The sequence below is a fragment of the Octodon degus genome, unplaced genomic scaffold (assembly GCF_000260255.1).
Source record: "Octodon degus isolate 3935 unplaced genomic scaffold, OctDeg1.0 scaffold00031, whole genome shotgun sequence".
NCBI classification, from domain to species: Eukaryota; Metazoa; Chordata; class Mammalia; order Rodentia; family Octodontidae; genus Octodon; species Octodon degus.
The window spans coordinates 7,486,713-7,501,364 of record NW_004524607.1 but is presented as its reverse complement, the minus strand read 5'-3'; the positions used below and the strand labels follow the sequence as shown (position 1 = coordinate 7,501,364).

Sequence of the window (14,652 nt, the reverse complement as noted above, 5' to 3'; positions counted from 1 at the left end):
GAGAGAGAACCAATGGCTCAGTTGAGATCATGTAGCATTCAAGTGCTACTCATATTGCAAGTCATAGCTCATTTATGGAGTTAAAATTTATTAGAAATGTTGCTCATCTTATAGAACAAGTTACCTTCAATCCAAGATTTTCCTGTACTTTCCTATTAATTTTGAAAAATGTGTATGATGTCATTGGCAATTTTCTCTACTGATACTTGGCTCACAAGCAGCACGAACTGGTGCACTGCTTATTAGAATTTGCAAATAAACTATTCCACTTATAGCTTATTCTTTTGCTATTCATTTATTTAGTCCTACTGGGAATTGAACCCAGGGCAAGTAAGTACTTACTAATCAAGTACTGTACTACCAATCCTTATATATTTTTTTTGTTTTTAGATAAGAGCTCCTAAGTTGGCCAGAACATGTGTTTGTTCTGCCTCGTACTCACACACGAAGCCCTGATTTTTATTTAGTTTATTAATCTCTGGAAGTCTCTTGAAGAAACCCTAAATGTCTAATATAGCCATTGGAGGTGCAATTTCCGCATCTCATACAAGTGGATCACAGACCTGCCCCTGCCACACCTTGTTCTTGACTACAGTGTGAAATAGTTAAATGAACAGGATTCAGAACTTTGAAACTTTAAACTCAAATTCCAGCTCCATTTGAATTCTCTATTCTGTTTCCTGCATGGCCTTTAAAGGTGATAATCATCTACAGGTGAAACTAAAAGAAATAAATGTATGGATCACATTCAATTCTTGGTTTCATAAATTTTCTTTCCTTTCACAACCAGAAACCTGGGATGGGAGCTTGTCATCCTGGGACAGGGAGAAGGAAAGTACAAAAGAGATTCTGGAGATAAGTATAGAGTTTTAATTCTCCAAGAAAGGTTCTACTACACAGCAGTGTCTTTCGTGTATCCCTATTTATAACAGAAAGACAAACCTTCCCTGGTTTCCAAATGCAAAAGAGAACAGAACAGAATGGAATAGAATGGAATGGAACGGAACAGAACGGAACGGAACGGAATGGAATGGAATGGAATGGAACGGAACGAAATGGAAAGGAACAGAACAGAACAGAATGGAACAAGGGCTGTACCAGACATGCTTGCCTTTGGGTTCCACTTAAGTAGTACTCTAACTTAAGTACCTGTAGGGTCATGTATAACCAAAGTGCTAACAAAGCCCTAAAATATTAGAAGGTCATCAAATTTAAAAGAAAGTCAGTACAATGTCTAAGGAGAAGAATCTGCTTGAGAGTGAAGAGGGCTGGCTTCTCCCAAACACTGCCCTTGAGTTTTGATAAGCAAGTAAACTTAGTACAGTATCTTCTGAGATCATGGTACTATCTGTCTTGTGTAAAGAATGGTGTGTGTGGACTGAAACTTATGCAAGATCAGGAAAGTAAGTAACATAAAGAAGAAATGCATGAATTTTTTTAAAAAAAGATATAAACTGGTGTTGGAGATATAAGTTGGTGCAAAACTGGATAGATTCACAACATACTCGAATCATTTTTATCACCCATTTCAATGTTGCCTCTCTTGCCAAACTTCCCCTTGAAAGAAAGAAAGGAAGGGTGAACTGAAGAGCCCCTTTCCCTGTAACTTAGCAAAGTAGGCAGCTAATCCATCTTCCTGTTTTATTCCCTATTTCCCTTTTCTTTTGAGGCTTTAGTACAAAACGGTCTGTGAGTCAATCTATGAGGAAACTTAGGGGTCGTAAGAAGCCACAAACCCTCCATTCAAAGGTTCTCACAAAATCCAGAAGCATAAGTTGCCATGACGACAGAACAGAACGGAATGGAAAGGAACAGAATGGAACGGAATGGAACAGAACAGAACAGAACGGAACAAGGGCTGCACCAGACACGCTCGCCTTTGGGTTCCACTTAAGTAGTACTCTAACTTAAGTACCTGTAGGGTCATGTATAACCAGAGCATGGGGAAAGGTGGCGCTGCGGTGACTTTCTGAGCACCGCAGCTGGACGGGCTGGATCAAGGCATCTGCAGCAGACACGGCTGAGCTCATAGGAATGATCGAGGTGAGAAGTATTGTTGCCACTGTCGTCCACATAATAATAACAACCGAGCCCTTTTGAAGAAAAATGATTTACAGTCAACCTGAGGTGACGCTGTGATGTTCTTGGTCTGAGAACATGAACATCAAGGATACCAGGCACACTGCACTATATACAGAGAGCCTCCGGGCTCCTCGAGGGCAGTCGTGGGTCTCTGGGACCTCCTGCATGACAACGCCTCCTCTGTGAGAGTAGCTGGCCGCCTGGTCACCTCACCCGTAGCTTTCATCGTTAACTAAACCCCACCGGGAATAGCTGTGACTCTGTGTGTTCAGATGGCTGATGCGGTCATCACACTTAAGGCCGGCTCTGAAGGAGGACAGGAAGCTGCTACCAGAGTTCTGGTGTGAGGACTACTGGGTATCCCGCTTCCTCCTCTCACCCTCCCTTCCTTCCTCCTGCTCCAAAGAAAGAAGGAGTCAAAGTCTTGTCCCATACAAGCCAAGAGTGCTGTCAGAATGCCATCAGCCTTCTGGCCTGAAATTCTGGTTGCTACTGCATATTAAAATTTCGAATCAGAAAAAAAAAATAATAAGGATACCAAACACAGAGACAAAGCTACCTTGCAAGTCATTTCTTCTCTTCCGAGCAGCAAGTCAAATTCTGTGTGCAGAATAAATATGCAGTACAACCTTGGATTGCAAGTGCCTTGTGCTGTCAGTGCTCTGCTAGATGGGCAGATGGGAAGCATTCTTGCTGAAGGCTGCCCTGGCTTCTGGTGGTGCCAGTGTCCACCCACATGGACCTTCACAAAAGCAGCTTTTAGCTGACATTCTACAAATGCTGGATTTCCTTTTTCTTGCTAACATGTGGTACAAGCTGTGAGATGCAAGGTCTCCATTTGTATCTAAACGGGAAATAAAGCAAAGTTTTTCTTTAATGTGTTTGGTACAGGGTCTTACTACATAGATCAGACTCGTAGTGATCCTCTTGTTTGCAGCCTCCCAAGTGCTGGGATTACAGGTGTGAGTCCCCATGCCCAGTCTCAGTCACCATCTCAGGGTGCCTTGGGGGCAGAGCCAGCACAGAACTCTGGGGATCAAACTTTAGTCACTGCACCTGCCTAAGCAGGCATTTTAGTCTGCTGAGCTATCTGGCCAGCCCAAGCAAACATTTTTGAAAATTATCAGAATAGTGAAAATTTGGAAGTTTAATGAACTTCTGTTTTCTGTTTAGGCAAAGCTTCAGGTCTGGAATTTACATATTTTCTGAAAGAATTCAAGGTCCACCTTCGCTCACATAGCCCGGTGGCTGTCCTGCTCCTGACGGGACCTGACCTGACCATCTGGGCTTCTGTTGTCCCTTTGCAGTGAGGGAGGCCACATCCTTGGCTGACCAGACTTGCAAGCCTGTGGGAGGCCCCCAGGATGAGCTGCAGCAGGCAGGGGCAGCAACTGTTAGTGCTTGCTGCAGGAGAGACAGAAGGACTGGCAATGGCATTGCTCACCTGAGTCTCCTGCAGAGGAGAAAGTGGGACTAGGACCCAGGGCCAGCAGGAAACAGAGCATGGGGTTTCGCCCTCACATCCTTCATCACTCAGAGAAACACTTGTAGGTGCCCAGGCTGCAGCTTCAGACACAGACCAACCGCTTATGCCCCAACCCTGTGGCTCCAGCAAGCAGCAGAGTAACAAACTGCCAAGGCTAGCAGCTACCTAGGGACTTAGGTTACCTGCAGAAGAGCCCCAGAGTGATGACAGAGGCTGCAAGAGGAACTCCAGAAAGCCTTCAAGGAGCTTGGGGATTTAGCCGCTAAGGAGCAAGGAAGGAAGACTGAAGATGCTTGGTAGATGCTCCCACTCAAACTTAGGATGCAAGAGTAAGAGCTACAACTCGGCACCAACACACACAGCTTTGAGCTGGCACACTGAGGGCTGGAACCACCGGCACTTAAAGCCCACAGCCATGGGCATCAAAGCAGCTGCTCTTTGCAATTAGCAAGCTGTATCCATATTGAACCAAAGAGCCCCCAAGTGTCTTCATTACAGTGCACCACAGTTGTATCAGGGTCTTCATTAGGTGCCCTGGGACACTGCTGCTATGCAGAAAGAAGGTCAAGGCGTCAGTGAGAGAAGAATTTCTGTAGTCAGGACTCTACATGGATTTCCACCTTCTTTGGAAGTAGGTGGGGAAGGGATTTCATGGTTTTACTTTTAACATTTTGACTCAGTATTCTTTAAAAGTTGGTAAATTTTGAACCACCAATCACAAAAGAAACATAAAATTGTTTCTTTGATTTTAAATGACGGATGTTACCTTTTGTTTTCTCTAAAGCTTCAGGAAGTAGATGGCGTCTTTTCTTTAAATTATCTGATTCTCTCATAAAGGACTTTAGATTTTTTTTTCTAAGCTCTGCAAGCACAAGGCGATCAAGGCCTGCACTCGAAGGACTGTGCCCTGTCCTAGCCACAAATCCTATCCTGAAGGACTAAGAACTCATTGGAGCTGTGATAATGAACACTTGCATCTCGTAAGAGCCCATGAGTCCTTACTTCCCGACCTGGAGCTACTTCGTCCAGCCCTCAGTGCTGCTAGGCCTCAGCTGCAGCCTGTGGACCTGCAGTGCTCCTTGGAGACCAGCCTCTGTGTTAGAGCTGAGAGAGAGAGAAGGATCCATCAAATGAAACCTAGACAAAAATAATCGCACCCATAGTACCGTAAGTGTTTCACATGGCTTCATGTATGGTGCACTTGGGTCTCCGGGTGAGCTCTATGTAGCTAAATCTGCCTAATTATATAGAAGGAAGGCAAAGTGCATGATTTCATTTTCCTGAGATTTTTTTTTTACTACTGATATTTCTACATTTTCCTGAGATTTCCAGTAATTGTGAACCATTCAAGACAAAAGTACCAGAAAGGACAGGACGGAATTCACAGCATTTCAGCATCCAGTCATCGGTGGAGAATGTGCTAGATGTTCTATGAGCTGAATTCTCAGGGGATGGTCACAAAGCCCCAAACAAATCTGTACAGGATAGAAAGAATTGATGGGTAGAGATGGTCTGTGATCTGTTTTTCGTTTGTATTTATTTATTTATTTATTTATTTGTTTGTTTTAGTATAGGGTCTATAGGGTCACACTATGTAGATCTGCCTGTGTTCAGCCTCCCAAAAGTTGGGATTACAGGTGCATGCCATCATGCCCAGTCTTAATCACCATCTCAGAGCACCCTGAGGGCAGGGCTGGCATGACAAGCCAGGGATTGAACCCAGCTGCTGCATCTGCCTAAGCAGGCACTTCAATCTGCTGAGCTTTTTTGCTTGCCCTTTTTTGTTTGTTTGTTTTTAAGACTGATGATACAATTGGACTTCGGATCATTGTAACTACTTGAAAGTTTGTTAACTTTATGAGGCTATATTGTGATATTTTGCCCAACTACAGCTGGTCCAGACCTGGTCATGACAGCTTGAGTATGGATCGTGAAGCCAAGGTCAAGGTCACCTTGAGGTCCTCCTGTGGCAGAGAGTTTGGCCAGACATTCTGTTTCAGACCCTTCTCACTACTGGATAGGAAAAACTAGGAAGAGTACATGGGTCTCTCCTTGTAGGGGGCCCTCAGTGCCTCCTCTTAGGTCACTGTGAATTTGCTTTAGGAGGAGAGGCCAAGGATGGGATTTGGAGAGGTAACAGTACTTTACATACTTGTCTTAATAAGTGGTCACGATGCTTCTTCTTGAGCTTTGTGCTTTTAAATATGCAGTATTTGCTGGGAAGATAGCTCAATGGCACAGCACTGGCCTGCCAAGAGTAAGATCCTGAGTTGATTCCATCTATCTAACTATCTATCTATCTATCTATCTATCTATCTATCTATCTATCTATCCATCTATCTGCGGTTTTTGTATATAAAATATAAGCACACATAAAACATGTGAATATATCAATGGAAGAATTTTTAAAGGGGCAATGAACTTCTCTGAAATTTTAAGAATAACTTTTTGTGAATTTTAAGAATAGTTTTAGAGCATTCTATGCATTTTCCTGATATTGCACATAAGATATTATGTCTTGGTTACAAACGTATTTAATGATGTAATGTTCTCTTGCTTGGTAATAGCTTTATAGAAGACTTAACAGCATTAAATTCTGCTGTCCCTAGTCCCAGCTGTAGGCTCTGAGGCCCCACTTCCTCCCCTGCAGCAGACTCAGGTGAGCGCTGCCTCCGTCTGTCCCTCAGCCTCTCCTGGGATGAGTGCTGGCATGTGCAGCTCCTGCTGGGACTCCTCCTGCTCCCCCCACTGTGCTTGAGTCCCAGGATGTGACCTCCCTTACTGCAAAGGGGACAACGAAATCCTGGATGACCAGGTTGCTCCCCATCAGGAGCAGGACAGCCACAGGGCAACGCAAACTAAGTTAACTATTCCCGAAGATCTTTTTTTTTTTCTCCCAGAAACAAGGATTGAACTCAGGCCCTTGTGCTTGCCAGGAAAGCACTTATTCCACTGAACTATCTCCCCAGCCACCGCTCCCCCCAGCAGAAAGATCTTGACCTCCTTCAGAAAACATATAAACTCCAGATTTGAAGCCTTGCCTAAGTAGAGAACAAAAGTTCACTATCTCAGTACACTTTCAGTTCCAAATACTGCACAGGACACAGCTATACAGACTGCTCGGAGGTTAGTGTCTGAATTTCATGTTCCTTATGGTTTTAGTTAGCCTTTGTTTCTCAGGGTTCTAGTTATTTCTCTGTGAATCACTTTAAACGAAGATTTTTTTTTGTTAAAATAAATATCATATCCTGAAAAGCCTGATTTTTTTGCATACCTGAATATATATGAAAAATTCTTTTTGGATACACAATACTAGAAATATATCTCATTTTCTTTTGCGTAAATAATTTTTCCCTTTGCTTTAATGATAGTTATCTAATATCAACTAACGAAAATTAATATATTATCAAATTTTCTGTGACTGGGACAAGACACCTGATGCATGTCACTTAAGGCATAAAATGGTTTATTTGGTAGAAGTGTCAGCACATGGTCAGCTTGGTCAAAGGCAGGAACATCATGGTGGAAGCACAGGGTACCACAGAGCCACTCATGTTACTGTGGCCAGAGCCGGAAGGCAGATCAGAGGAGAAAAGGACAGCAAGTGATGCCCACCCAAGGCATGACACCACGTGCTTGGTGATCCAGCTGGACCCCTCCAACCAACCGCACATTCATGTCAGTGCGAGAGTGAGCCTGGCACCCCAGGGCCCAGTCAGTTCTCCAACAGTCTCTAATTTGAAATTGATAATTCATATTAGCCAGAACAAAAATATCAGATGAAAGGCCATTTCTTTTGAAAAAAATATTTCAGTCACTTCTAACAATAGGGGAACAAATGCTCCCCATCTGTGAGTGAAGAGCTGATGACTATGGGTAGTCATAACTTCCTAACTTTTCAGGCTAAGCGCCCAGGGGAAAAGCTGAGGAGGCCTTCAGCTGAGCAAGCCTCAGCAGGGCCCAGGGCAGCACGGGGAGGGGGTTCCTGGGGTGTCCACAGAGCAATGGCATCTCGGGTCCCTCACAGAGGTCTATCATTTCTAGAGCTTCAGCTGGGTCATCAAAACACAGAGCTCTTCTCTGATCTGTATAATACTAGAATCATCAGTCGATTTGCCGAGTAAAAGTTATATCCTTTGTCATCTTTTTTGTTCTTACAATCTTTCAGGAGATCCTTTGAGATTGTTCTATTTCAGGAAGATCACTTAGTTGATTTCAGGAAAGAGTTGGCTTAGATATCAGTCTTCCATGATTTCTGCTCCTCTGTGGTCTTCTCCCGGTGAGCGCCATTACTGGTCTGTGTGCCACCACACCTGCATGACACAGGTCAAACCTGCCATGAGCTTCTGCTCTGGACACAGGGTGGCAGCTAGACCTGTGGATTGCCTCTGTGTGCAGGTGAGAAGACTGTGGGGCCCACAGTCCCTGGTTGGCATGCAGCAGGCTGTGCCAACACCAACGCCCACCACCCCAAACTTCATCTCAGGCTGAAACACGAGGGCTCACAGGAAGGGGCTGAGAACTGTCCAGCTATCCCGTGGAGAGCGGCAAAGCACCGACCCAGTCCAGGTCCTGAGGAGCAAGACAAGTGGCCAACCCAGAGCACACAATAAGCCTATATGAGTTCCCACAGTGGGACACACCTGGGATCTCCGAACTCTGGGTGGCCGAGATAGGAGGAAGGAAATTTGGAGGCCAGCCTGAGCAACCGGAGAACTAGCAAGAGCCTGTCTTAAAAGTTAGAAATATTTGTTTAAAGACTGGAAATGTAGCTCAGTGGGAAGAAAGGTTCCAGTTTCAGTCCCAGAAAATAGACTTGCTTAGTGAAGGACTATTCAACTTTAGCATTATACCAATGAAAAAGTCACAGCTTTGCAAATGTCTCTAGAGTGCAACCGAGGATTGGAAAATCAGCTAAATAAACAGTGAGGTATGAACTATTAGAAAGAGGAGAGAATTGTTTTTTCTTTTCATACTATTTTCTTCTACCTTTCTTTGCTCAGCAAAAGAAAATATTACTTTCAGAATAAAAGCCAATAAGCACACATTTTATTGTAGAAATAAGTTGTATTTTGTATCATTGGTATTCACAAGTGCGTCTCACAGTTGCTAATACGGTCTTATCATCGAATGATTCTTCATTAGAGATTTAGCAACTGCTGGATGACCAGCCATGTGTTCTAATAAAATCTGCCTATTCCTAGTGTCACAGCCTCGGTTTTGTGACTTATTCCCTCTTCTCTGTCCATTGGATGGTGTCTTTGATCATTTCTCAGCGAGTATGTCAGTTTTATTTGCCTGCATTGGACATGTTTACAGCAATGTTAGGGAATCAGTAAGTGAAAACAGTCCATAGGCAGGGAGTCGTGTGTGAACACTCAGCCTTCAGGAGGGGTTTGGAGGACTCAAATGTAGTCCTTCTGGTCTATGGGAGAGACATAAGACTTGGATGAGGGGGTGGCCTGTTCTCCAGGGGAGACAACTCGGGAGGATCCAGAACTCAGCCCCTGAAGGGGCCATGCAGAGGTTGGAGTAACAGATGCGGATCAGGAAGATCCTGAGTGAAGATCTTGGAGCTGAGGGTGGGGACATGTCATGTGAATGCTGGGGACTACATGTTGAGCCTGAGACAGCAGGCTCCTGGCCATCCTGGGATCTGAGAAGGAGCCTAAGCTGATGCTGTCATTTTTAGAAATAACTGAGTGTATGTGAGATTACCGTTGTTAGTAACTCAAACAACCATAAAAAACAAAATTAGGATGCTCCCTTATACATATTCATGAGTATTTATGAGAGTATGTGGATACAAAAGTATTTTCCATGTATACCTCTATAACACTGCTGAATTATCTGTTTCTGAAAATTTCTTCTCTTATTAGAATCATTCCGAGGTGATTATCACAGAAACATTGACAAAGGTATATACGAATTAGACACTCCGTCCACCCATCAACTGGAAGCTGATGACAATATACTAGCTATCAGGACTGAAAGTCAGCTGGGGGCCCATCTAGCCTGTGCACCAGGAGCAGCCACAAGCAGACTTTTCGGCGTAGCACAGAGCAGGTGCGAAGCACTGTGACTGTCCACACTGCACAGTAGTACACACCGGCATCACCTTCTTCCAAATTTTGTACTATAAGTTTATTGCTAAACTCTGAAACTTGGTAAGCATTGAATTTTCCTGGTCTGAGGCCCGAATCCAGCACAGCCTTGGAGCTGGAGACATCATAATAGAGGAGGAGCTGGGGGGCCTGACCCTCCTGAAATCGGTACCAGTGAGTGTAGCTTCTTCCTGCACGCAGGTCACAACTGATTGTCACATGTGACCCAGGATTCCTGGTGACTGAGACCATTCCCCCTTCCATGTTGGAAGATGTTTGACTGCCTGCTGGGGAAACAGCACAAAATAATGAATTAGAGTTAATGGCATTCTTTGGCATGGCTAGGGGAAAAATATCTCAAGAGCAACTATGCCCCCCACTTACCAGCTGGCAGGAAAGCTAGAAGCAGGGCCCCAGCCCACAGCATGGCTGCTTATGTTGCTTCTTACAAAGAGAGATCAGATGAGAAGAACAGAAAGCTCTCTACAAACATAAATCCTACTCAACATGACGGGATCCCCACAAGAGCAAATTGGCACTGGGCTTCCTGACTTGAGTGACAGACATGAGCAGTACCTGAGGAACTGGTGACCAGAGGGGCGGTGTTTGGGAGGAGCTCCTGCCTCTTTGTCTCAATCTGGTCCTGCAGCGCCGCCCTGTGGTTCTCACCAGAGGAAGAGAAGCCTGGGGCCCTGAGAGCTGTGGACTGAGGCTGACTGAATGTGCACACGTTGAGAGGTAAGTCGAAAAATAGGGGCACCCTCTTTTCTCCTTTCTGTTCCCCGTGCTTGCTTGTCACAGCTCTATCCTGCCCTAGATTCAATCCTCAGGGGCTGAGACGTAGGGCCCTGTCCCTTGTGGGAACAATGACTTCGTTACAGGGTAGATTCCTTTCTTCATGCTGCCGTCATGTTTTTGTCACTAGATGAAAATTCTTCTTTATTATCCCGGTGTAGTCACATGTGTGAGTAGAGCCTGGCGCAGCCACCAACCGCACATTGGATAATCCCTGTATCCACGTTATTAAAAGAAACTGGATTCGATGATGCTGATGCAGGTGACGCTGTGCAGAGTAAAACTGCCCTGTACGCACGTGCACTAGTCAATTTAATTAGCGTTTGCTTGATATTCAAGTCAAATTAATCTTCCATAATGCTTACAAGATTATTTAAAAAATATCAAGTTTTCATTTCCAAGAAATATTTGGTACATGCTTAATGTTTGTACAAAAAACAGGCACCTAGGCAAACTAGGCAATTTTTTCCCCACCTTTCTTTGTAGTGGAGTATATTGTTCGTACACACTAATAGATTTCATTTTGACAGATTCACACATGCATCTAACATATTTCCATCATTTTGACCACCTCCACTACCCACACTGCCCTGCCTCTCCTCTGGTTTCACATTGGGGCAGGTGTCCCGACATCTGTGGAACACATCCATCCTCTCAGAAAGTGCATTGCCTTCTGCATTGCATTTGGACTCATTTGCAGAAAGCCAGATAATCCAACTAGCATAATGAAAAAATTGACAGAATTTAAAGGTGATTATCCAGATTTTCTCCACCATATTTATTAATAAATTAAATATATGTTTTAAAAGATCCATAATAGAGTGTTGAAAAACCTTGCCTAACAGTCATAGCTTTGGCCTCTGTCATGCAGTTCACCTTTCCTGCAGTGCATTCCGGAAAGTCAGACAGGTGAAGAGTTTGGGCTGTTCATCGTCTGCCCCAAGGGCCCGTGTGTACTGGGAGAGGGGGCGGGGGCAGGAGCAGCCAGAGGGCAGAGGCCGAGGGGCTGTGAAGAATGACCTCCCAGGCCATCGTCCACTGCTACCTGGAGCCTGAAAATTCCTGAGCAGGAAGGAAGCTCATGGGTTTTTTTTTTCAAAGTTTTATTGATAAACAGCAATGAGACAGTTTCAAATCAAATCGGAAGTACAGTTTCAACAAATAATACATTGCATATATTCTTCTTAGTGGTTAATTGCTGTACAAGATGCGGACTTGTGATCCTATTTACAAACACCATTAGAACAAATCATTCTATTCATTAAGAGAAAGCAACTATATATCTATCCCAACCTCTTTGAATACACAGATACAAAATGGACATTCATCGGTATACCCCATTTTTTCTAAGTTCCGTTATTGAATATTATAGGTGTGTAAACTCAGCAAAATATTCTAAAAGAGTCCAGTAGCCCATAATAGCATTGGGTCTTCTGTTTAACTGGCAATGTCAGAAATTTTTGACCTGAGTCCCCCACAGCTCAACTTAACAGCATGGCTTTATTTCTTATATTTCGACTTCATACTTTTCTACTGGATGGTTAAGACCAAGGTAAAGCAAGACCTATGCAACAAGAGTTGTAGCTTTTTGGTCTGAGAAGGTCAGTGAAATGCCCTCAGGATTTGTTCTGAGATCCTGTACATGAGAAGCATAGAATTCTTTATCCTATTTTTTAAAATATAATCTAATTTTTAAATGTTTTTTTATCATATTATGTAGGGAAGCTCATGGTTTGAATGTGTGGGAAGAAAGCATTACTGTCACAGCGGAGAATGTGACAAGACAAAATGTCAAAAACATTTAAATGAAAATGTCAACAACAACTAAGAAAAGCCAACTAGGAAGCTATATTCTCTAGAGTAGGAAATGTAAGTTCTGAAAAGAAGTAAGCATTGAAGCTAGAGAAGAAAAATATGTGGGACACAGTGGAAAATCCAGAAAGATCCACAGGTGCTTGAGACATTAACGTAGGGTGGAGATGTACATACAGAGCAGCAGGCTTGATCAGGCAATCCATAAATTATGCTCTGCAAGTTGGATCGCTATATGGGAACAAATATTGTTATTATTATTATCATCATCATCGCCATCATCATCTAAAGAAAATACAAAATTATGAAAAAAATTAGAAATGATGCAGAACTTAAACAATCAATTCCAAAGTAATTCAAAAATGGTTGCTGTATTGCATGGTGTGTTCAAATTAGTTACGCAGGTTACAGATATAGCATGCAAAATTGGAGGAGAAAAAGTTATAAGAAATTAAAATGACATGAAAAAAAAGAGAAAAATTTAAGTATCGACTGCTTGCCTCTGTAGAACAGGAGAAATCAGCAGGACAGTTATCCAGGTCATCCTGCATACATACATAAATATGTTTTTCTCCCTCTTCCCTCCTTTCCTGTCCTTTACCTCGTTCCAGTTTTGCCTTCACTCTGAGCAGATTCTCTCTTTCACAGGATCTATTGTACCTTTCAGATTTTAATTACTCTTTCAGTTTCTTACACTAGTGAGACAATATGATATTTGCATATGCGAGTCTGATTTATTTCACTCATCAGGATGGTCTCTAGTTACATCCATTTACCTATAAAAAGCCTTGAATTTATCTTTATTATAGTTTAATAATACTCCATTGTGTAATAATACTACATCTAACAAATTATGCTGCTATAATCATTGGGTTCACACATACTACTGTGGCATGATGTTTTCAGTTCTTCTGGAAAAGCACCTAGAAGGGGAATAGCTGGCTTGAAGGGGATCTCCAATCTTACTATTTTGAGAAATTTCTACACTGATTGCCATCGTGTTTGTATGAGTCTTCACTCCCACCAGCAGTAAAGAGGTGTTCCTTTTTCCCCACAATCTCTCCAGTATTTGTTATTGGTTGACTTCTTTATGACAGCCATTCTTTCTGGATAAAGATGGAACCAATGATGTTGAACTTTTTTCCATATATTTATTTGCCGATTGTATTTCTTAATCTCAGAAGAGTGTATTCATCTGAGATGCTCATTTTTTCATTGGGTCTTTGAATTTTGGGTGCCTATTTTTTGATTCTTTGTATATTCTAGATAGAGGCTCTCTATCTAGAATTTGTGTATTTTCTTTTTACTTCGGTGGTGATTTCTTTCAAAGTGCAGAAACTTTTCAAAAAGATGAGATCCTGGTTGTTGAGTCTTTAAAATATTTCCCATGCAGTTTGGGTTTTGTTCATGCACTATCTACCTACACCTATGCCTTTAAGATTTCTACTTTTTCTTTCTAGAAGTTTTAGTGTTTCTGCTTTGATATCTAAGTCTTTGATCTATTTTGAATTTAATTTAATTCATTGTGATAGACGTGGGTCTAATTTTAGCCTACATCATGTGGAAAGCCAGTTCTTTTTTTTCCAATAGCATTTATTAAAGAGGCTATCGTTCTCCCTGTGAATGTGTGTGACCCCTCTGTCAAACTTAAGGTGGTTGAGTGTATTTGTAGTTGTTTCTACATCTTCTAATCTGTGCCATTGCACTTCAGGTCTGTTTCCTTCTTTCTTTTCTTTTCTTTTTTTTTTTTTTTTTGCCAGTACCATGCTGATTTTATCACAATAGCTTTGTAGAATAATTTCAAGTCAGGAATTGTTATGCCTCCTTTCTTGCTTTTGTTATTCAGGATTGCTTTTACTTTTCTAGGTCTCTTTTGATTCCAAATGAACTTCAGGATTGTTTTCTCTAGACCTGTGAGGTATACTGATGGTATTTTCATTGAGATGGCATTGAATCTGTATAACAGTTTTGGGAGGATGGCCATTTTCACAATGTTGGTTCTTCTTATCCGTGTGCAAGGAATATCTTTCCATTTTCTGAAATCTTTGATCTCTTTTCTCAAAGTCCTGTAATTTTCATTGTATAAATCTTTTCCTTCCTTTGCAAGATGCTTCCTAAGCATTTCATTTTTGGGGAATGTTATTGTGAAAGGCATGGTTTCCCCATTTTCTCTTTTGGTGTTTTTGTGTATATAAATGCTATTGATTTTTGAGTGTTGACTTTTTACCCTGACACACTACTGAATTGGGTTATTTAATCTACAAGTCTCTTGGTGGAGATTTTGCAGTCTTCTATGTACAGTATCATGTGTTCTGCAAATAATAATTCCACTGCTCCCTTTCCAATCATTGTTCCTTTAATTTCTCTCTTGTC

The 14,652-nt window shown here is 42.3% G+C and overlaps 1 gene segment (V, D, J or C); it reads right to left on the bottom strand.

The window, feature by feature from the left end:
- Window positions 1-9,358: 9,358 nt before the first annotated feature.
- Window positions 9,359-10,208, bottom strand: LOC111816369. The segment is given in 2 exon segments: window positions 9,359-9,956; window positions 10,057-10,208. Coding segments are annotated over 2 exon segments (450 nt in total).
- Between the last annotated feature and the right edge of the window lie 4,444 nt (window positions 10,209-14,652).